Source organism: Sciurus vulgaris, assembly GCF_902686455.1.
Source record: "Sciurus vulgaris genome assembly, chromosome: 10".
Classification (NCBI taxonomy): Eukaryota; Metazoa; Chordata; class Mammalia; order Rodentia; family Sciuridae; genus Sciurus; species Sciurus vulgaris.
In genome coordinates this window covers 49,171,780-49,194,586 of record NC_136470.1, presented here as the reverse complement: position 1 = coordinate 49,194,586, position 22,807 = coordinate 49,171,780, and the positions used below count along the sequence as shown (strand labels likewise).

Here is a 22,807-nt window from a genome sequence, read left to right as displayed (position 1 = left end):
TGCTCACAGACAGCTCAGAGGGGCCACAACTCCCAGAGCTTGTTCTTTGTACAATGGGGCATCATTTCTCCATAGGGTCACTGGAGATGATTTCAGTCACAATATGCCTTGTAGAGTGACTATGGTAATCGCTCAAGAAAAGGTCTTTATCACTATCAAAATCTGGGTAGCCAAAGATGGGCAAATGCTCCTAGAACTGAAGAATATATTTAACTTTCTCTTTTCTTATTTTTCTTCTTCTTCCTATAGCTATCTTTCACTTACCTAACTTGATGGTTCTGGGAAAAGAGAAGTCAAGAAGAAAGGAGCTAAAAAACAGGCAGGAATGTAGCAATGATGATGGTGTCACCAGTGAGAAAGGTAGTGATGATGCAGGCTTGTGTGAGCTTATTAATTCAAATCTATTCTTTTACTAACGGTCCAGAAGGACCAAGCAAGAAGAAAATCAAGGGGGAAAGTAAGGAAAAGAAAGTCAATAGGGTACAAAGAATATTTGGAAAAAAGTTCTGCAGATGGACACCAACTAGAGGCAAAGCTCAAAGAAAACATGGCTGTGGTGTGCTTGGTGGGATTAATTGAGATAAAATTAACTCCACTGTGAGGAAATGCATTGAAAAGCTAAGGATGTTAATTTATAGGTCTTTGAAAGAATGGTTAAAACTAAAACTGATTTAGGGCTTCTGAGTAAAAATTCAATGGTTCGAGATAAAACCAGGATGATTACATATTAAATATATGTACCTTTTTATACTCTCTTTCCCACAAAGAAAAAATAACAAAAAAGATGAAGTAGATTTCATTATAATAGTGAACACTTTAATGATTATTCTTTGACAATCACAGTTGGAAGTGATCAGCATGTGCTAACTCATTTAATCCCCATGCAACACTATAAGGAAGACAGAATTATTATTACCGTTTTCCTAAGAAGGTTACTGAAGTAGAGCATTTAACTTGCCCGAAGTCATACAGTTTGTAAAGAATCACTGTGCTATCACTGTGTTGCACAGTTATCCCCAGCCTGGTCACAAACTCTGGGTGGAGTTACCCTCTAGTGGAGCGAGTTTAGGGCATCAACAGTAAAAATAAGACCACAAATCATTATTATTAAGAAAACAGTAACTTTGGATGATAGCAGACAATTCTTTAAAATTCACATGTGAATTTATCTCTCAAGTTCAAGGGACACAAAATTAGAAAACATTACACATGGATGTGAGTGGCATTTCAATGACCAGCAAGGAGATTTAAAAGGTAACAAAAAATTAGATCCAGGAAGTAAAGCTTATCCAAATGTCCACTCAGGATAACACAAGGCAGAAAATTCCCTGATAAGAATACATATGACAGACCCTACCTAATGCTGGGTAGAAATAAGACCCCAGGAACCTGCAGGCAGTATGTCTGGTACCATAGTCATGTATTACTTGTGGGACGATGTTTCATATATTAATGCTGCTTGTCTCCTCCTAGGAACTGCACTCAAAAGAATAAGCCTGTATCGTCAGTTTGAAAGTGATGTAAAAAATCTAAGATATTGTTATTGTGAAATGCATTTACATAGTTAAACAAACAAAATTAAGGGGATGCAGATCTTGCAGTTCATTATTAAGGAAGTGTGGCCTTTTTGAAGGCAGAGAAGGTGAAGCTTTCCTTAAACCACACCACAACTGATAGTAGGGCACAGGAAATGCTGTAGAGGGTGGAAGAGGTGATCTCAGAATCCAACAGTGGCAGCTGTCCCAGTGACCATCACCTGTTTGCCTTTCTTTGAGGAGGCAGGAACTGGAGCTGTCTCCTGCTGTGTCATTTCTGTGTCTCCTTCTTCACCATCTGATGCATCTAGGAAATACAGAGTTTGAAAATTGGAAAACTGTCTCTCTCTTTCTTACCTTGGTACTTCCATTCTTGCTCTAAGAAAATGAATGAAGGCAGAGATTTAAGAACTAAGATGTCAGTACTATTTATAAACTGAAAAACCAAAGATTACCTAGATGCCTAACATTAGAGATTAATCCACTGATTAGGCTATAACTTTCATAATCTAAACATTTCACTTTTGAACAATGCATTGTTTTACACATGAGTCTTTTGGGAACACCTCATATACAAACTGTAACAGAAGTGTTTTGCTGCAGGTCACATACCTGGGAGCTGAAGTTTACTTGAGTCTAAAGTCAGCCACAGCAAGCGGTTCCTGCACCAAGCATCAGACAGGCCTTGATACTAGGCTCCAAGGAAAATGCTAAGAGACTATGACAAAGTATATAACTCATGGTAAATTCCTATTTTGAATTTCTTAATCTTTCCATAATGATAAAAAATCCTTATACTAATAATTAGGAATAACAAAAGTTCTAACAGTTTTCCTATAAAGCTCTTCTGAATAAACATGGCTAGCAGAAAATTCTTACTTCCTACGGTGCCATACTGTTTTTAAGGGTCTAGTAGTTTCTCCCATTAGACAAATTTTTGATTTTTTTTTGGTACCAGGGATGGAACCTAGAGGCACTTAACCACTGATCCACACCCCCAGCCCTTTTTAATATTTTATTTAGAGACAGGGTCTCACTAAGTTGCTTAGGGCCTCACTAAGTTGCTGAAGCTGGCTTTGAATTCACGATTCTCCTGCCTCAGTCTCCTGAGCTGCTGGGATTACAGGCAAGCGCTGTGATACCTGGAGAATTTTTGGTCTTTAAAAGGCTTCTCTCATTCTCTTTAGGTGTCTTCATATTTCTCAAAGTGAGTCCAATATGTGAATTTGTGAGCAACTTGGTCAGAATTTGTATTTAGGTCCAAATTAGTCAAGTTTGGTGGAACAGAGCTTATAAATGGTTGCATACTATGATACTAAATATTTTGTGTCAAACTGAATGAGCTACAGGACATTCAGATATTTGGTCAAATGTATATCAGATATTTCTGAGGGCATTTTTGGAGACATTAACATTTAAATGGGTTGACTGAATAAAGATTACTCTCCATATATGGGAGGTCATCATTCAATCAGTTGAACAAAAAGGTTGACCCTTCCCTGAGTAAGAGAGAATTATTCCTGTCTAATTGAAACATTGACTTTTACTGAATCCCTCTGGCCTTCAGGCTAGCACGAAAACATCAGCTCTCCTGGGTCTCTCAACTGCTAACTTACCTTGCAAGTCTTGGGATTTGCCATTCTCCATAATAATGTGACCCAGTTCCTTATAATGAATCTCTTTCTATATCTCTATAATCCCTTTACCTATATATCTGCACTTTATGGATGAATGAATGGATAGATCTTTGTTTATAAAACTTTTATACAATAACTACTTCACTCAAGCCAAATACCACAGAAAAAACTGTGGCTCCATCCCTATCACCAAAGGCCAAGATTTCCACTTTTGCCAGGCCCTAATGAGGCCTCCCAACTATTTCTCCATCTCTCACAAGCATGGTGTCAGAGATGATCAGATAGGGAGCTGGAATTTTCATGGCCGCAGGGTGGGGTTTATTTCCCACTCTACTAGTGTAGTATCAATGTAGACCACCTGGGAAGCCCATACTTCTATCTCTTCTGGTCCTAATGTGGTCTATCTTTCCCACTGAATCCTCTACAAGGCTAGTGTCAGAGAAGGACTCGTGAAGAGTTAGGACTTTCTATACTGCCCAGCAATAGTGGGGCCACATCTACACTAGGGGTAGTTTAGCAGCCACAAGAAAATCTATACAAAAATACAATGAAATATTCAAAGATAAATCAAAATGACATTCTAAAAAATGTTCATACAGCCCACAGGAAGACAGGGAAAAGAAAACACAGACATGAAAAAACCGTGAGCAAGCAAAAAGGAAGAAATAACAGGGCAGATTTGAATCCCCAAAACATCAATGATTATATTAAATGTAAATGGCCCAAACATACCATTTTAAAGACAAAATCTGATAGATTGAATTAAAAAATATGACTTAGCTATATGCTATATATAAGAAACTTAATTTAAATATAATTACATAGGCAAGTTGAAAGCAAATGAGTGGAAAAAGACAACATGTAAATATTGTTCAAAGGAAAGCAAGGATGACTATATTAATGCCAGATAAAGCAGACTGCAGAGTGAAGAAAATTGCCAGAGAATGAGATGGTATATTATAAAAAGGTGAATCCCTCCAGAAAACATAGTAATCTTAATACGTGTGTGCTATCAGAGGAGTTACAAAATATATGGAAGCAAAAGCTGATATGAAAGGAGAAACAGATAAACCTGCTATTAGGTTGCAAACTTTAACAGTCTTCTCTCAAAAATTGGGAGAATGTCTACACAGAAAATCAGCAAAGATGTTGAGGAACTGAGGGACACCCTCAAGAAAATTTGATCAACATTTGTAGAACACTCCCAACAGCAGTAGGATACACTTTTTTTTCAAGTGTACTGGAACATGGACTACATTCTAGACCATAAAAGATCGACCAATTTAATAACTGAAATTGATGAACAGTATGTACAAAAGCTTAGAGCAAACACTATACTTCATAATAAAATAGTGAATACTTTCCCCAATTGGGAACAAGGCAAGGATGTCAGCTCTAACCAGACTCACTCAAAGTAGTGCTAGAACTGTAAAGGAGTATAGCAAGAAAAGGAAAGAAAAGGCACATAAATTAGAAAGGAAGAAATCACACTGCCCTCATTTGCAGATGACATGAGTGCTTACACTAAAAAATCCAAGAATCTAAAGGTTACTTTTAGTTCTGTGAAAATTCATGTAAGTTTTTATCAGTGAGGTCTCTTCCTCTTATCTTCTAGACATCTTCATCTGAGATCATTCAGTGAGGCCTTGGCTGACTACACAGCTTTCCTCCTTCCTCTCGTCTCAGCACTGCTTTCTATGCCATATGTAGCCTGTACCTTGTAAGTCAGCATATAATTTTATCTACCTCACAGAATGTGCTGGAATTGACTAAATGTTAGACGTTCTTTCCATCAGAACCACACTCTAAAAGAGGGTATGCACGAGTGCCCAAAGTATTGGCCCAGGGCTGCCTGAGAGTAAAAAGCACCCCTCTACCTATAGCTTTATTTACATTTTATTGTAAAAGCAATATGTATTTTTCGTGTAAAACATTAAATCCCTCATACAAATTTCCTCATATCCTTTTATTAGTTTTAAAAATCACTTTAAGATAAAAAGAATGAACTATAAGTAAATGCCAGCATCAATCCTATAAATGTTTAACGATCAAGTTATGATCTTAAAATGACTTTAAAACTCTGTATTCTTCCATTCCCGTACAATCAGCTAAATGCAGTTAGTCTATATTTAAGCAATCTAGTTGAAAATAAGTAACATATTTTAAAAGGTATGCAACTCTTCTGCAACAAAACCCATGAGAAATATTTAAAATACCTTGTTAATCAAATACTCTGAGTCTGAGTTACTTTTTATTCCAAAAAATTATTTCATCTGAAACCTTTTAATATACAAAATGAGATCATCCCATATCATTGTAGGCTGAATAAATCAGTTGTTTCCTTAGTTTGTGATTTTTTTGGTTCCAAAAGAAAACTGCATTTCTGAAGTAGGGATGCTAGTTCTGCAGTTTCCATTAAGAGAATATTAAATGAAAAGTACAGGGACCTAACCTAGCCAGACTGGCTCCAGTACCCAGGGTCCCCTAGGAATGCTGGGATGTGAGGATATTAAGCCAGGCCTGTGCCACTTGGTCTCTGTGGGTGATTCAGTTTGTGGAATCACAAGACATTGCTGCCTCTTCCCCAACTCCCTGAAGACACTATTTAAAAAAAGATACCGCCAGATGGGATTGGCTGAATTCTTCCAAAAGAGGGGTCAAGTGCACTGTCTTTAACCCCTGGCAACAATAGCGAGAGAAAACAGAAGGCTGCATATTTTCTATTGCCCTGAACCCCTGCCTTTACTCTATTTATAAGTATCTGAAGTCTAATACCCCAGCATTTCCTTGAGTTTCCATGTGCTCGCCTGTATAAATCCTTTCTATGCCCTCAGAGGGTCACCAGCAATGGGATCATACAGTCATATGGCTCTTTCGAATTTTACAAAAGAAAGCTATTTTAACTGCGATATGTTCAGACCACTATGTTAAACAATAAGTCTGTTTCCACTCAGAATTTTCCTGTCACACATCACCTAATGGGTGGTATGGGTGTGGCTGGAAGTGTTTTGGGGAACCTGTCAGAGAAAGCTGGTTGGATATACATTGTGTCTAATGGATATTTATGTGGTTTGTGATCACTTTTGGTTTTAGTTAAGTGACTGCTAGCTGTTTTAATGCAGGGATGTTTCCAGGAATTTGCCCACCACCCTGTACTGACTGACTAAACATTTTGGCACAAAAGGGGGAGAGCTGGAGGGAGTAGATCAAGACATGAAGGTGCCTGTAGCATCAATCTCTGGAACTATGTGGGAAGTGGAAGAGAAAACCAACTTCAGAATTATGAAACTTGAAACTAATCAGAGGAAAATTCTAAAATAAAACTGTAAACAGACCATTAGGTTCTCATTTTTGCCTATTCAAACAAAATGGAAAGTATTTCCTGTAGGAATTTACTACATGGTGCATTGCATAGCACTGTGAAGAAATGATGTTTTTTTTCTTTTTTTTTAAAATACTTTTTTAGATGTTGATAGACCTTTTATTTTATTCATTTATTTATATATGGTGCTGAGAATCGAACCCAATACCTCACACATGCTAGGCAAGTGATCCACCCCTGAGCCACAACCCCAGCCCACTGAGCCACAACCCCAGTCTTGTTTTTTCCTTATTTGATGGAGATGAGTAAAAATTTTTCAAGATTCCTGTTTGCAGCAGTACCATTGTTCTTTCATATTTAAAATAACATCTTTCATACCTTATTTTGTATCTGTAATTTTTCATTCTTTTTCTTAAAGGGAGTCCCCCAAATTGTGTAAGCTTTGGGCCTCACAAAAACTTAGGCTAACGACCTCACTGAACTCATATTTGAGAACAGAACAAAACAAGCTACGGGAATATACAACATGGATAAATTTTCAAAGCATGGTGCTAAGTAAAAGAAGTCAGACTCAATGAGCTATACAACTTATGAAACCTTTTATTTAACATTCTGGGAGAGGTAAAACTACAGTGATAGAAAACAAGTCAGCTGGTATGGGAGACTGGAGGTGGGCACTTCTAGGTAGCAATGGAAATGTTCTACATCTTGATTGTGGTAGACTACACAACTGTGCGCATTGATCATAATTCACAGAACCGGACAGCAAATCTTAACATAGGTAAATCATTCCTTAAAAAACATGATAGAAGCTAACTTTCATTTATTTATAACACTTGCTCAATATCACACAATTACCGGCAGAGTTGGTATTTGAACCCCAGATATTCTAATCTCAGAGTCTGTGATATTAACCCAACACTACTACCCTTCCACCAAAACATGCTGCTTACAGTTTCATTTGATTCCTGTGTTGTTCTGCTAAGAGGTCTCTCAGTTGCTTTTATTTTTAAATCATTTAAGAGCTGAATATAATGCCGTGCTTTTCGTTTTGCATTTACTGAGGTGATTACATTTTTTTCCCCCTTACAATCTGTTAATATGATCATGCAAAAATAGGTTGACAATGGTAAACTATCCTTGTTATTTCCAGGATAAACCCCAACTGGTTGAGATGTGTTTCTTTTTTATAGATTTTTTTCATCAATGTTTACAAGTCAAGAGTAACTTAGACCAGAGACCCTCCACCAAATAGAAGAAAAAGTAGGCCCAAATTTTCATCATGTCCACTTGGGATCAGACTTCTCTAACAAGACTCCCAAAGTGTAAGAAATAAAAACAAGAATCAATAAATGGGATGGATTCAAACTAAAAAGCTTTTTCTCAGGAAAGGGAACAATAACATGAAGAGAGAGGCTATAGAGCGGGAGAAAATCTTGGTAGATTAGAGCACTAATCTCCACAATTCATTCATAAAGGACTCAAAAACCTTAACACCAAAAATACAAATAACCCAGTCAATAAATGGGCTGAGGAACTGAGCAGACACTTCACAGAAAAGATATACAATTGTTCAACAAATACATGAAAAAACGTTCAACATCACTAGTAATTAGAGAAAAGCAAATCAAAACTACCCTAAAATTTCATCTCATTCCAATTAGAATGGCTACTATAAAGAACACAAACAACAACAGGTATTGGAGAAGATGTGGGAAAAAAGGTACACTCATACATTGCTGGTGGGGCTGCAAATTGATGCAGCCACTCTGGAGAGCACTATGGAAATTCCTTAGAAACTTGGAATGGTCCCACCATTTGACCAGTTATCCACTCTTTGGTTTATACCCAAAGGACTTAAAATCAGCATACTACAGTGATGCAGCCACATCAATTTTTATAGTAACTCAATTCAATTCACAATAGCTAGATTGTGGAACCAACCTAGATGCCCTTCAACAAATGAATGGTTAGAGAAACTGTGGTATATATACACAATGGAATATTAGTCATGAAGAATAAAATTATGGCATTTGCAGGTAAATGGATGGAGCTGGAGAATATTATGCTAAGTGAAATAAGTCAATTCCAAAAAACCAAAGGCCAAATATATTCTTTGATAAGTGGATGCTCATACATTATGGGGGCAGGGGGATGAGGGGGTAAGGGAAGAATGGAGGAACTTTGGATTATGTAGAGGGAAATGAGGGCGGGGGAGGGGGAAGGAAAGATGGTGGAATGAGACAGGTATCATTACCCTTTTTATATGTATGAATACACGAATGGTGTGACTCTACATCATGTATAACCAGAGAAATAATAAGTTGTACTCCATCTGTGTACTGTATTAGTCAGAGTTCTCTAGAGGAACAGAATCAATAGGAAGTATGATTATAAAAAGGGAATTTATTAGACTGGCTTACACGACCAGAAGCTGGATAGTCCACAATGACCATCTGTAGGCTGGAGAGCTGGAAGAACCAGCAGCTGTGCCGTCCAAGAAACAGAAGCCCCAGAACAAGAAGAATCAACCGTGGTACCCTAGTCCAAGATCAAGGCTTCTGGAAACTACCTGGAGAATCACTTGCGGAGTCCACTTTGGAAGAGTGAAGAAGAGAGTCTGATACCCTCAGACAGTCGAAGCAGCAATCAAGAACCCTCAAGAAGAGCAGAGCTTGCATCTACATCAGCTTCCTTGTTCTTCCAACTTTTATTCCATCCAAATCACCATCCTATTGGGCAGTGCTGCCCACTCTTAGGGAGGGGCTCCACTTCAGTTCACTATCCCACATCCCAAGCATTCCTAGACACGCCCTCACTGACACACCCAGAAGCCTCTTAATCGTTGGCATCTCTTAATCCAATCAAGCTGACAATTCAAATTAATCATTACATGTACAACAAATCAAAATGCATTCTGCTGTCATGTATAACTAAACAGAACAAACAAATAAACAAAAAGAGTGAAGTAATTTTCCTTTCTAATATTTTCCTTGTCTGCTTTAGGTTTAGGGGTTATACAAGATCTTTTATAAAAGATCTTGGAAATTTCTCCTTTTTAAAATTCTCTTAAATAGTAGTATACAGTTGAAATTGTCTGCCCCTTGATATTTGGTGAAATCTGTCAGTACAACCAACAGTGTATTAGTATTCTGTGTGTGTATGTTTTAAAATAATGCTTCAATTTCTAATGGTTATGTGGTTATTTAGAGTTTTCTATTTATTCTTAATTCAGCTTTGGGGTTGTTTTTTTCTGGTTAATTGGCCATTTTATTTAAATTTTCAAACTTGCTGGGAAGAGTCCATCATTATATGTATCAATGTCTCCTTTTCCCTTTCTCTTATATTTCATTTGTACCTTCTTTTTTCTTGATAGAGGGTACTCTTTGTCAAAAACCAGGTTCTTCATTTACTGATACATACTATTATATGTATGATTTCATTTATAAGAATGGAATTTCTTTTCTCTATTGATTTTTTTTTTTTTTTTTTTTGTGCTGACAGGTATTTGAACCCAGGGCCTTGTGCTTGCAAGGCAAGCACTCTACCAACTGAGCTATATCCCCAGCCCATTCTTTATTGGTTTTGTAATTTTTTAAAATTGTAAACAAATGGGATACATGTTGTTTCACTGTTTGTACATGGAGTAAAGGCATACCATTCGTGTAATCATAAATTTACATAGGGTAATGTGGTTTGATTTTTTCTGTTATTTTTTCCTTCCCCCCACCCCTCCCACCCTTCTTTTCCCTCTATACAGTCTTCCTTCCTCCATTCTTGCCACCCTCCCTAACCCTAACCCGAACACTAACCCCTCCCACCCCCCATTATGTGTCATCATCCGCTTATCAGTGAGATCATTCGTCCTTTGGTTTTTTGAGATTGGCTTATCTCACTTAGCATGATATTCTCCAATTTCATCCATTTGCCTGCAAATGCCATAATTTTATCATTCTTTATGGCTGAGTAATATTCCATTGTGTGTGTGTGTGTGTGTGTGTGTGTGTGTGTGTATACCACGGTTTCTTTATCCATTCATCAATTGAAGAACATCTAGGTTGGTTCCACAATGTGGCTATTGTGAATTGAGCAGCTATGAACATTGATGTGACTGCATCTCTGTAGTATGCTGATTTTAAGTCCTTTGGGTATAGGCCAAGGAGTGGGATAGATGGGTCAAATGGTGGTTCCATTCCAAGCTTTCTGAGGCATCTCCATACTGCTTTCCAGAGTGGCTGCACTAATTTGCAACCCCACCAGCAATGTGTGAGTGTACCTTTTCCCCCACATCCTCGCCAACACCTGTTGTTGTTGCTTGTGTTCTTGATAGTCGCCATTCTAATTGGGGTGAGATGGAATCTTAGGGTAGTTTTGATTTGCATTTCTCTTATTACTAGAGATGTTGAACATTTCTTAATACATCTGTTGATTGCTTGTAGATCTTCTTCTGTGAAGGGTCTGTTCATTTCCTTAGCCCATTTGTTGACTGGATTATTTGTATTCTTTTTTTTTTTTTTGGGGGGGGGGTGCTGGGGATCAAATCCAGGGCCTTGTGCTTACAAGGCAAGCACTCTACCGACTGAGGATTATTTGTATTCTTGGTGTAGAGTTTTTTGAGTTCTTTATATATTCTGGAAATTAGTGCTCTATCTGAAGTATGAGTGGCAAAGATTTTCTCCCACTCTGTAGGCTCTCTCTTCACATTACTGATAGTTTCCTTTGCTGAGAGAAAGCTTTTTAGTTTGAATCTATCCCAGTTATTGATTCTTGCTTTTATTTCTTGTGCTATGGGAGTCCTGTTAAGGAAGTCTGATCCTAAGCCGACATGTTGAAGATTTGGACCTACTTTTTCTTCTATAAGATGAAGGGTCTCTAGTCTGATTCTGAGGTCCTTGATCCATTTTGAGTTGAGTTTTGTGCAGGGTGATAGATAGGGGTTTAATTTCATTCTGTTGCATATGGATTTCCAGTTTTCCCAGCACCATTTGTTGAAGAGGCTATCTTTTCTCCATTGCATATTTTTGGCACCTTTGTCTAGTATGAGAAAATTGTATTTATTTGGGTTTGTGTCCGTGTCCTCTATTCTGTACCATTGATCTACCTGTCTATTTTGGTACCAATATCATGCCGTTTTTGTTACTATTGCTTTGTAGTAGAGTTGAAGATCTGGTATTGCGATACCCCCTGCTTTGCTCTTTCTGCTAAGGATTGTTTTAGCTATTCTGGGTTTCTTATTCTTCCAGATGTATTTCATGATTGCTTGCTCTATTTCTGTAAGGTACGTCATTGGGATTTTAATTGGAATTGCATTGAATGTGTATAGCACTTTTGGTAGTATGGCCATTTTGACAATATTAATTCTGCCTATCCAAGAACATGGGAGATCTTTCCATCTTCTAAGGTTTTCTTTAATTTCTTTCTTTAGTGTTCTGTAGTTCTCATTGTAGTGGTCTTTCACCTCTTTTGTGAGACTGATTCCCAAGTATTTTATTTTTTTCGATGCTATTGTGAATGGGATAGTTTTCCTAACTTCTCTTTCTGAAGATTCATCACTTATGTATAAAAATGCATTGGATTTATGAGCATTGATCTTGTAACCAGCTACTTTACTGAATTCACTTTTTCACTTATTAGTTCTAAAAGTTTTCTGGTGGAATTTCCGGGTTCCTCTAAATATATAATCTTGTCATCAGGAAACAGGGATAGTTTGAGTTCTTCTTTTCCAATTTGTATCTCTTTAATTTCTTTGGTTTGTCTAATTGCTCTGGCTAGAATTTCAAGGATGATGTTGAATAGAAGTGGTGAAAGAGGGCATCCCTGCCTCGTTCCAGTTTTTAGGGGGAATGCTTTCAGTTTTTCACCATTTAGAATGATATCGGCCATGGGCTTTGCGTAGATGGCTTTTACAATGTTAAGGAATGTTCCCACTATCCCTATTTTTTCTAGTGTTTTGAGCATGAAGGTATGCTGCATTTTATCGAATGCTTTTTTTGCATCTATTGAAATAATCATGTGATTCTTAACTTTAAGTCTGTTGCTATGGTGAATGACATTTATTGATTTCCAGATGTTGAACCAACCTTGCATCCCTGGGATAAAACCCACTTGATCATGGTGCACTATCTTTTCTATATATTTTTGTATGCAATTTGCTAAAATTTTGTTGAGAATTTTTGCATTGATGTTCATTAAGGATATTGGACTGAAATTTTCTTTCCTTGTAGTGTCTCTGTCTGGTTTAGGTATCAGGGTGATATTGGGCTTCATAGAATGAGTTTGGGAGGGTTCCCTCCTCTTCTATTTTATGGAATACTTTGAGAAGTATTGGAATGAGCTCTTCTTTAAAGGTTTTGTAGAACTCAGCTGAGAACCCATCTGGTCCTGGACTTTTCTTTGTTGGTAGGCTTTTGATGACCTCTTCTATTTCATTGCTTGAAATTCATTTATATAAGTTGTGTATGTCCTCCTCGTTCAGTTTAGGCAATTCATATGTCTCTAGAAACTTGTTGATGTCTTTGAGGTTTTCTGTTTTGTTGGAGTATAGATTTTCAAAATAGCTTCTAATTATGTTTTGTATTTCACTCGTGTCTGTTGTGATATTTCCTTGTTCATTCCAAATTTTAGTAATTTGAGTTTTCTCCCTCTTTCTCTTTGTTAGTGTGGCTAAGGGTCTATCAATTTTGTTTATTTTTTCAAAGAACCAACTATTTATTTTGATAATTTTTCCGATTGTTTCTTTTGTTTCAATTTCATTGATTTCAGCTCTGATTTTAACTATTTCCTGTCTTCTACTACTTTTGGTGTTGATCTGCTCTTCTTTTTCTAGGGCTTTGAGCTGTAGTGTTGTTTATTTGTTGATTTTTACTTCTTTTGTTGAATGCGCTCCATGAAATAAATCTTCCTCTAAGTACTGCTTTCATGGTGTCCCAGAGATTTTGATATGATGTCTTTGTTCTCGTTTACTTCTAAGAATTTTTTTATTTCCCTCCTGATGTCTTCTGTTATCCATTCATCATATAATAGCGTATTATTTAATCTCCAGGTATTGGAGAAGTTTCTGTTTTTTATTCTGTCATTTATTTCTAATTCAATCCATTATGATCTGATAGAATACAGGTAGTATCTCTATCTTCTTGTATTTGCTAACAGTAGCTTCATGGCATAAGACATGGTTTATTTTAGAGAAGGATCCATGTGCTGCTGAGAAGAAAGTGTATTCCTTCTTTGTTGGATGGTATATTCTATATAAGTTGGTTAAGTCTAAATTGTTGATTGTGTTATTGAGATCTAGGTTTCTTTATTCAATTTTTGTTTGGATGATCTATCCAGCGGTGAGAGAGGTGTGTTAAAATCGCCTAGTATTATTGTGTTGTGGTCTATTTGATTTCTGGAATTGAGAAGGATTTGTTTGACGTACATGGATGAGCCAGTGTTCGGGGCATAGATATTTATGATTGTTATCTCTTGCTGATTTATGCTTCCCTTAAGCAGTATGTAATGTCCTTCTTTATCCCTTCTGACTAGTTTTGGCTTGAAGTCCACATTATCTGAAATGAGGATGGATACTCCAGCTTTTTTGCTGTGTCCATGTGCATGGTATGTTTTTTCCCATCCTTTTACCTTTAGTCTGTGGGTATCTCTTTCTATGAGATAAGTCTTTTGCAGGCAGCATATTGTTGGATTTTTCTTTTTAATCCAATCTGCCAGTCTATGTCTTTTGATTGATGAGTTCAGGCCATTAACATTCACAGTTATTATTGTGATATGATTTGTATTCCCAGTCATTTGACTCATTTTTGTTTTTTGACATGATTTGCTTTCTCCTTTATTTGGCTATTCCTTTAGGCTAGTTCCTCCCGTTGCTGATTTGCATCGTTGTTTTTCATCTCTTCCTCATGGAATATTTTGCCGAGAATGTTCTGTAATGCCGGCTTTCTTTTTCTAAATTTTTTTAGCTTTTGTTTATCATGGAAGGATCTTATTTCGTCGTCAAATCTGAAAGTAAGTTTTGCTGGGTATAAGATTCTTGGTTGGCATCCGATTTCTTTCAGGGCTTGGTAAATGTTGTTCTAGGCCCTTCTAGCTTTTAGGGTCTGGATTGAAAAATCTGCTGATATTCTTATTGGTTTCCCCCTGAATGTAATTTGATTCTTTTCTCTCGCAGCCTTTAAAATTCTGTCTTTATTTTGTATGTTAGGTATTTTCATAATAATGTGCCTTGTTGTGGATCTGTTGTAATTTGGAGTCCTATAAGCCTCTTATACCTGGTTTTCCATTTCATTCTTCAGATTTGGGAAATTTTTTGATATTATTTCATTGAATGGATTGTTCATTCCTTTGGTTTATTTCTGTAAGCCTTCCTCAATCCCAATAATTCTTAAATTTGGCCTTTTCATGATATCCCATACTTCTTGTAGAGTCTGTTCATGATTTCTTACCATCTTCTCTGTTTGGTCAATTTTGCTTTCAAGATTAAATATTTTGTCTTCAATGTCTGAGGTTCTGTCTTCCAGTTGTTCTATCCTATTGGTTATGCTTTCTATGGAGTTTTTAACTTGGTTTATTTTTTCTTTTATTTCAAAGATTTCTGTTTTTTTTTTTTTTTCAGTATCCCTAACTCTTTATTAAAATGATCTTTTGCTTCCTATATTTGCTCTTTTAACTGTTGATTGGTGCAATCATTTAATGTCTGCATTTGCTCTTTCATCTCTTCCTTCAATGCCTGGATTTGCTCTTTCATCTCCTCGTTTGCTTCCCTGATTGTTTTAATTATGTACATTCTGAACTCCCTTTCTGACATTTCTTCTGCTGTGCTGTCATTGCGTTTTATTGATATAGTGTCTAGGTTTGTTTGGGACATTTTCTTCCCTTGTTTTCTCATATTGGTCAGATATCAGTGGGACTCTGAGATATTGCAGATTTCCTCTATTGGCTTATAGTGTCCCTGTAGATTTCCAGTATATCACTCCGAGCCTTCAGTAGCCTGAAGTCTTGGAGGAACTTGATAATGCAGTGCTTCTGAAGAAAGCTGCCCCTAGCCTGCTAGTGGGTCCAGGGCTGGGGGCTGATTCTACGTGGAAATCCTCTCACTGGGTGGTCCTGCTCCTAGAAGCTGGCTATAGATAGGGCCTGCCTCTGCCTGAGGGAGCCAGGCTGCTCAGGGAAAGCCTCTCCCTGTCCTGCCTTGGTCCTAGAAGCTTCCTGCAGGCCGGGGCCCACCGCTGGTTCTGGGGCTTGGGGTTGGCTCTGTGCGGAAAAGCTCTCACTGGGAGGGCCTGCTCCTAGAAGCTGGCTGTGGATCGCGCCTGCCGCCGGAGGGAGCAGGGCTGCTTGGGGAAGACTCTCGCTGCTCTGCCCTGCTCCAGGATGCTGCCCCTGGTCCAGGCCTGCTGCCCAGGCCGAGCTTCACCCAGTGGGAGAGACTCACTCCATGGCTCTATGTTGGTCTGAGTCTCTCAATACCTCCCCTTCTTGAATCCTGAGTTCTGGAGCGATAGGAGATGCAGTCACCCTCTAGTCTGCCATTTTGGATCTCTGATTTTGTAATATTTTGTGGTTGGACATGTAGTCCACCAAGAGTTTCTGATATAAGTAAGCATCAGAGCTGTATACTCCTTCTAGATATAATGTAAGCTGAATAGCGGATATTTTAGTATTACATCATTTTTATTATCATTTAATTGTAAATAATTTTAATTGTAAATACTTTTAAGTTTCTGAAGTTCTCAGCTTGAGCTGCCCTAGTAAAATACTAGACTGGTTTAAATGAGCAATATTTATTTTCTTATGTTTCCGGAGGCTGGAAGTAGAGATGAGGGTGTCGATATGGTCAGGTTCTGGTGAGGGCTCTCTTACTGGCTCGCAGACAGTTGACTTCTCACTGTGTCCTCACATGGCAGCAGACAGAGTGAACAAGCTCTCTGGTGTGTCCTCTTAAGAAAGGACAGATTTCATCATGGGGGCCACATCCTTATGACCTCATCTAACCTCATTACCTCCCCAAAGCCTTAGCTCCAAATACCATCACCCTGATTTTTAGAGGAATACAGACATTCAATCCATAATATTTTCCATTACAACTTTTCTTTGATCCACTACTTATTAATAAGTATTTTATGATTTTGAACATATTTTTAAAAGTCATCTTTTTGCTTGGGGTTAGAAAAATGGCCTATTTATTCATTCTTTATCATTTGTTAAGACTAGCTTTATTGTCCAGCATAGGAATTTGGCAAATTTTTTGGGTAAAGGACCATATAATATGTAGATGTTGGTTTTGTAGAGCAATAAGGCCACTGTTGTTACTCTTCTACTCTGCTGTTGTGCTGCAAAAGCAGCCTTGGGCAATGTATGTATGAATGGATGGGAAGGGTTTTGTCTTGAAAAACTTAATTTACAGAAACTCATCCTGGTTGGATTTGGTCCCTGTACCATAGGATACAATGAATTTTTAAACATGTCTCAAGGGTTTTTGAAAAGAACAGTTTCTGTTAGGTAGAGATTTCAGAGTATGATCATAGATAAACTTGCTGTTTTTTAAATCTGTTCTACGTTTATGATTTTTTTGTGCTTTATCTTTCAGTTAAAAAGTATGTATCAACATTTCCTCTCATTTTGAATTTGTCCATGTTTTCCAGTAATTCTACGTATTCCATTGTTAAATCAGGCACATGCAAGTTCAAATGGTGAAGGCTTCCTGCTGAATTGTTCCTTTTATCATTATGTTCTGATTGTTTTTAAAAATTTCATCTAGTTTAATTTAGTTCAGTTTCACTTTGAGGGGGTGGCTATTCTCTATTTCTAGAAGAGGTCAGTTGTTCTCTGGGAAAGCAATGCTATACAATCTGAAAAAGTAATGCTGGATACACAGCTGTACTTAAACAGTCTAAAGTGTTTTGCTAAAATTACTCATCCCTAGGAGCCAGAATGTTTTATTTGGCTAGGAGTACCAAGGCTGGGAACTACTCTTCAAGAACCCTGTTCCCAGCTCATTAAGAGACTCCCACCAGCATCACTGAGAAAGAACACAATTCCCAAATGGAAAGAACAGGGCCCTGAGACTGAACTCTGTGAAGGCCACGAGGCCATGCTAGTGACACAGAGCACAGTAGAGGACAGGCAGTGAGAAGACTGGCCGTGGAAGAAGAGGCTCATGATTGAACTGGACATTTCCTATCAGGTTGTGCAAGCTGTGGAGGAAGGAAGTTGTTTTTTATTATTCTGTGCACTCTGCAAAATAATTACTACAGTTATACCATGTCTAAAACAGAAGGTTTTATAATCCATTCGGCCACCCCAGAAAAGAATCACACTGCCTTTAAGTGTATTTCTTACTCTAATTGTTCAGAACGCCTGTTCTCTATACTTGCTGTATCTCCATTTTTTTTTTTTTTTTAAATCAGAATCTTACCTCTACCCTCCAAAATTCAGCTCAAGTTTCACCTCTGTGAAGACTCCAAATGCAGAAAAAAGACTGAAGGATAAAATGCAGCAAGCAGTTGCAACTTTCAATGATAAAGGAAAATAATGAGAAAAGGAGAACAGGGCCTGTGAAAATAAAGAATTCAGGGAAGAAGATGGCAAAAGGGGAAGCACACTCAACCCCACATTTGTTGTGCCCAATATGGGCATCTAGTTGCTGTGAGGGGGCTGCTCAAGAAGCTCAGGCAGACTGGCCCTTCAGTGTCCAGGTCTTTGGGGTCATGCAGGTCCGGATCTGGGTGCTGGGATTGGGACACTCAGTCTTTCTCAGGCTTGTGGTGGTTCATCAGGCTGTATGTCAGTTCTGCTTATGCACTCCAGTTTTGTTTTGTTGTCCTCATTTGCTTTTTCACTCTCTTATATACAGCAAGAAACTGGGTATGATTTAACCTCCTTCATCCCTCAAGCTCCTTAAGATCTCTTTGTCCTCTCTCCAAAAAATTTTAAAAATTAAATGCTTCTGGATAAATCCCTGTGCATTGGTTCTATCAGAAGTTTTAGTATCACTCTGAGCTGTAATGGGGAGTGGGGTCATCCTTTAGTTTTGCCATTTCTAACAGCAATTGGTACAATCTAATCTAAATTCCAATAACATTCCTATTTTCATAGCTGAGGATGTCCCTAGCACCGCATCTTCAGTTTTGCTTACAAAATATGCTGCCGGTTCCCAGAGGCAACTTTAAAGTAAAAAATTTTGGAACAGAATGGCAAAACATGAACTGTGGTTACTTTATGAGTCCTGACACTCTGATAAAGGTAAAGCACTAAGACCAACAAGACCACCTCAGGAGCACTTGACTGAAGAAGAGTGCTTCATCTTCTTTTTGTGCAGAGCTTGAATACTACAAAATTTCTCTTGCTAGCTTGGAGTGAGCACAGCTAAATCTTGAAGTTTATTTTCTAAAAGTGACTATTCTATGTTGGTGTTACTGCATTTACTTAAAAGGCACACAGGAAAGACTCCTCAGGAAGGGCCACAAGCCTGGCCCCTGATGTGAATGCTCTGACCTATGTCTGGCAACAGTGGGAAGGACCTCACTTGCCAAAAATCAGGGTGCCTTGGGACCTCTCTTACCTTGTTACAAAAAGGATGTGTAGTAAGTGCAGTTATCAGGGGACAGCTTTGCAAGTAGGACCACTACCTGCTTGCTGTCTGGTCTGCAATAAGGCATTCCCTCTCCCCTTTGATCTTGTTTTCTTTTTCACGTAAAGAAAAACCAAAGATAAGTTGGCTTAAGTGACACAAACTCAACTTCAGACTTGAGTATTAGAGCTCGACCCTTTTCCCTCTCTAGTTTGTTTTAAATTTTGGAACGCCGACATGTTTGGGGTCAGTTTTTAAACTGTGCGTAATTTCAAATCAACATTTTCTGGCCAATTATTGTAGTTAGGTGATAGAGCCACAGGTGCTGACAGGGGCATTTGGGTCTTAATATATTTTCTATGCTTATTGAATGAACATATTTGGTACATTTGGGAGCACTACTATATAAATTCTCCATTCCTGGCTAGAAACTAATAATGACAATAGCTCTTATATGGTCCTCACTTTGTGCAAGACACTGTTCTAAATGTGCTACATAAATTAACCCATTTAACTCTCATATCAATCTTTCAAGACGTAAACTGTTAATACGGTCTGTTTTATAGAGGTGGAACCCAAGATCTGTCACTATTAATGAGGGCCAGGATTTAGACCCAGGCAGTCCTGATTCAAAGTCTGTTCTTAACTATTATGTAATATTTCCCCTCTAACTTGGAAAGCAAATTAAATAGTTCTCTGGTGGTTTTAAGAATCCATGGGCCTTCGAGGGGAGAGCCTATTTTAGTATAATAATGAACATTATCTTTGACTAACACTCATCTAACTAAAGAAGAGGATACTAAATATAGGCAGTAGGCAGTTCATCTCTCCAAAACAACCCAAAACCAACATATCAGATATCTGTCAGGAATTTTCCCCAACTCCCCTGTCCTATTCTATACTTTAGTTGGGGAGAAACTATACCCTGGTTTTCCTGGGCTAGTCTATATCCCATTTGCTTCTGTCTTCCTGCAGGGATTCTTTAGTGTAGACATCTTTAGGCTTATTTGATTCCTAAATGCTGATCTTTGCCGAACACCTTTTAACAGTTCCCAGAACAGCGCTCTGTGTGTTTATTTTGAAAAGTGTCAGTATAGAAGAGTTGATGGGAGACAACCTAGAGGGCCTGAATTTTAGTTCCAACTTTTGTGATCTTGGGCAAATCACTTACTCTATGTTACAGTTTTCTCATTTGTAGACTGATGAAGTCATACTGCTGTGACTTATGATTCTCTTCTGGTTTAGGCCAACTTCTTGTAGGATGCTATATACCCTGGACATGTCAAAGTTTCCAGAGTGTGGTAGAATGCTGAGGCACAGAAGGATAGGGTTACATTTTAAAGAATATAGGTGAACATAACCTATTACGTGGTTGTGCACATTATGTAATTTCCCCTGAAAAGAAACTGCCTAAGAAAAAAGCCTTTGAGGCTGCAGCTAACCCTGCTACCTACTCTTGTTATAAAGTAAAATCCCTAGGAAGAGAAAGGTTACAATGGAAAGCACACTGTTTCCATTAGGACTGCCTTTTGGCCTTCAGAGACTTCGGCTATATATTAGATTACTTATAGTATGCCCTTGATATACGCCTTGGGTGTGATGTTCATGTGCCTGCTTCAGAATGCTCGGCTATATTACCCAGCTTCTCAATGGAAAAAACCCTTTCATGACTGCCTTTTATTTTTTCCTAATATATATTTAGTTGTCAGTGGACTTTTATTTTATTTATATGTAGTGCTGAGACTCGAACCCAGTGCATCAAACATGCTAGGCAAGCGATCTACCACTAAGCCACAATCCCACCTGACTGCCTTTTTCATGTAACTTAGGACAAAGTACTTTATTGCTTCATCTTTAAAGTTTCCTATTGATAAACTGTGCTTAAAGATATTAGTCTAGGGTTGGGATTGTATTGTATCCATTTACAACTAAAAAAAAAAAAGATATTAGTCTATCAAGTAAGTATCACCTACATGGCAAGCAGATTTGGGTTTAGAATGATCTTCAACAACCATAGCTCTGAGGTCATATAGGATGGGGTGGGATTAGGCAGAGATGAAACAGTCTATGGACTCAGTTTGCCAGTACTACTCTAACAATGAGATGGAGGTCATTTTTTTTTTTTTAATTTTTAATTGGCAAAGAACCTTTATTTTATTTATTTATATGTGGTGCTGAGAATCGAACCCAGTGCCTCACACATGCTAGGCAAGCACTCTGCCACTGAGCCACAACCCCAGACCGGGGGTCATCATTTTTAAGAACACTTATTTTTGTACTTATTTCTAATATGAAAACAATGTGTACTAATTACAGAGATTACGGAAAATATAGAAAAGTAAAAACAAACAAATTTTGGTCCTACTATAAAAAGATGTTCCTGCTATAAAAATGTATGTACTGGGCTGGGGTTGTGGCTCAGTGGCAGAGTGCTTGCCTAGCACATGTGACGCACTGGGTTCAATCCTCAACACCACATAAAAATAAATAAAAAAATGAAGGTCCATTGACAACTAAAAAATATTGAAAAAAAAGAGATACCCACTATTATAATTTTGATGCATTTATTTCTACTCTTTGTTCTTTTTGAGTATTCATGAGTATGTGTACATGTATACACATGTACACAGATATTTGCACATCCAGAATTGTATATAAATAAATCTTTACCTTTTAATATTATTTCATTAAATAATTAATGTCAGTTAAAAAAAATTAATAGCTATATAACAAACCATTGTTTGTATTATAGTAATTTGTTCTATCATTACTTAGATTATTTCTAAAAAATAGCCTTTGTAAATATAGTACAGACATCTTTATATATAACATTTTATGTATTTCTATTTAGAAAAGATTTCTAGAAGGAAAATTACATCATAAAAGGGGATGAGTGATTTACAGAGCCTTAACTTGTATTTTCTATAAGGTCTTGGGTTAATTTATAAGACATCTACACTGTATAAAAACACCTGTCTTATACCCCAATAATTACTGGATATTATCTTTTTAATATTGCTAATGGGTAAAACTGATGAAGCATTTTAATTTGCATTCATTTGATTATGAGTGAGGCTAAATATTTTATTCTTTTAATTAGCCATGTGAATTATATATGAATAGAATATTCTTAACCTTTGTTCATTTGTCAACTGAGGGTTTTAATACTTTACTTATTTAACTTGCTTGGATTTTTTAATGTTAAGGCTAATTTTTAAAGTTGTTTTGTTTTTTAATTTTGAAAATCATTTTTGATCTTATGGATGTTTCCAATTGTGATGTGATCAAATTATCATATATTTCCATTGTAATTTTTCTTAGGAAAGTTCTCCCAAACTATCCCAAAGCAGCTACTTTTATCATTATTTTTTAGTGGGTTAAGTCTTTTTATTTTACTTTTTTAAACATTTAACTGAAATCCATATGAAGAAGAATAAATTGAAGCTCTTCCTTTCAAATATTTAATCAATTGTCCTAACTTTGTGTTGAATGATTCTTCTCTTTATTATTATTCTTTGATGGCACTAGAATATATATGATGGCACACCAATCATATATATTCTAGGGTATGGTTTCATTGATCTGCCTACAAGTCTTTTCTGTTGGTACCATACCTCAAAGTTATTCAAAAACCCAACACACTGAGCTCTCTTCTTTCTACTTTGAAAATGGCTACCACTCTGGGGTACAGGGAGTAGTAAGGAAAGGAGAGTCAGACTCAGGCCAAAATCTCAGAGAAATGGGCAAG

General features: G+C 37.3%; 1 protein-coding gene across 6 annotated transcripts in view; it reads right to left on the bottom strand.

Annotated features, from left to right (window-relative positions):
• The window catches only part of CMSS1 (cms1 ribosomal small subunit homolog), a 367,164-nt gene that overhangs the window by 28,845 nt on the left and 315,512 nt on the right, over positions 1-22,807 (bottom strand). For 5 of the 6 annotated variants that reach the window (XM_079100568.1, XM_079100573.1, XM_079100570.1 and 2 more), the window contains exon 2: positions 1,757-1,842. In XM_079100568.1, the coding sequence (XP_078956694.1) occupies positions 1,757-1,842 (86 nt within the window). Of the gene's footprint in view, positions 1-1,756; positions 1,843-8,917; positions 9,423-22,807 lie in introns of those variants that run through there. The other variant, XM_079100571.1, reaches the window with a different exon arrangement.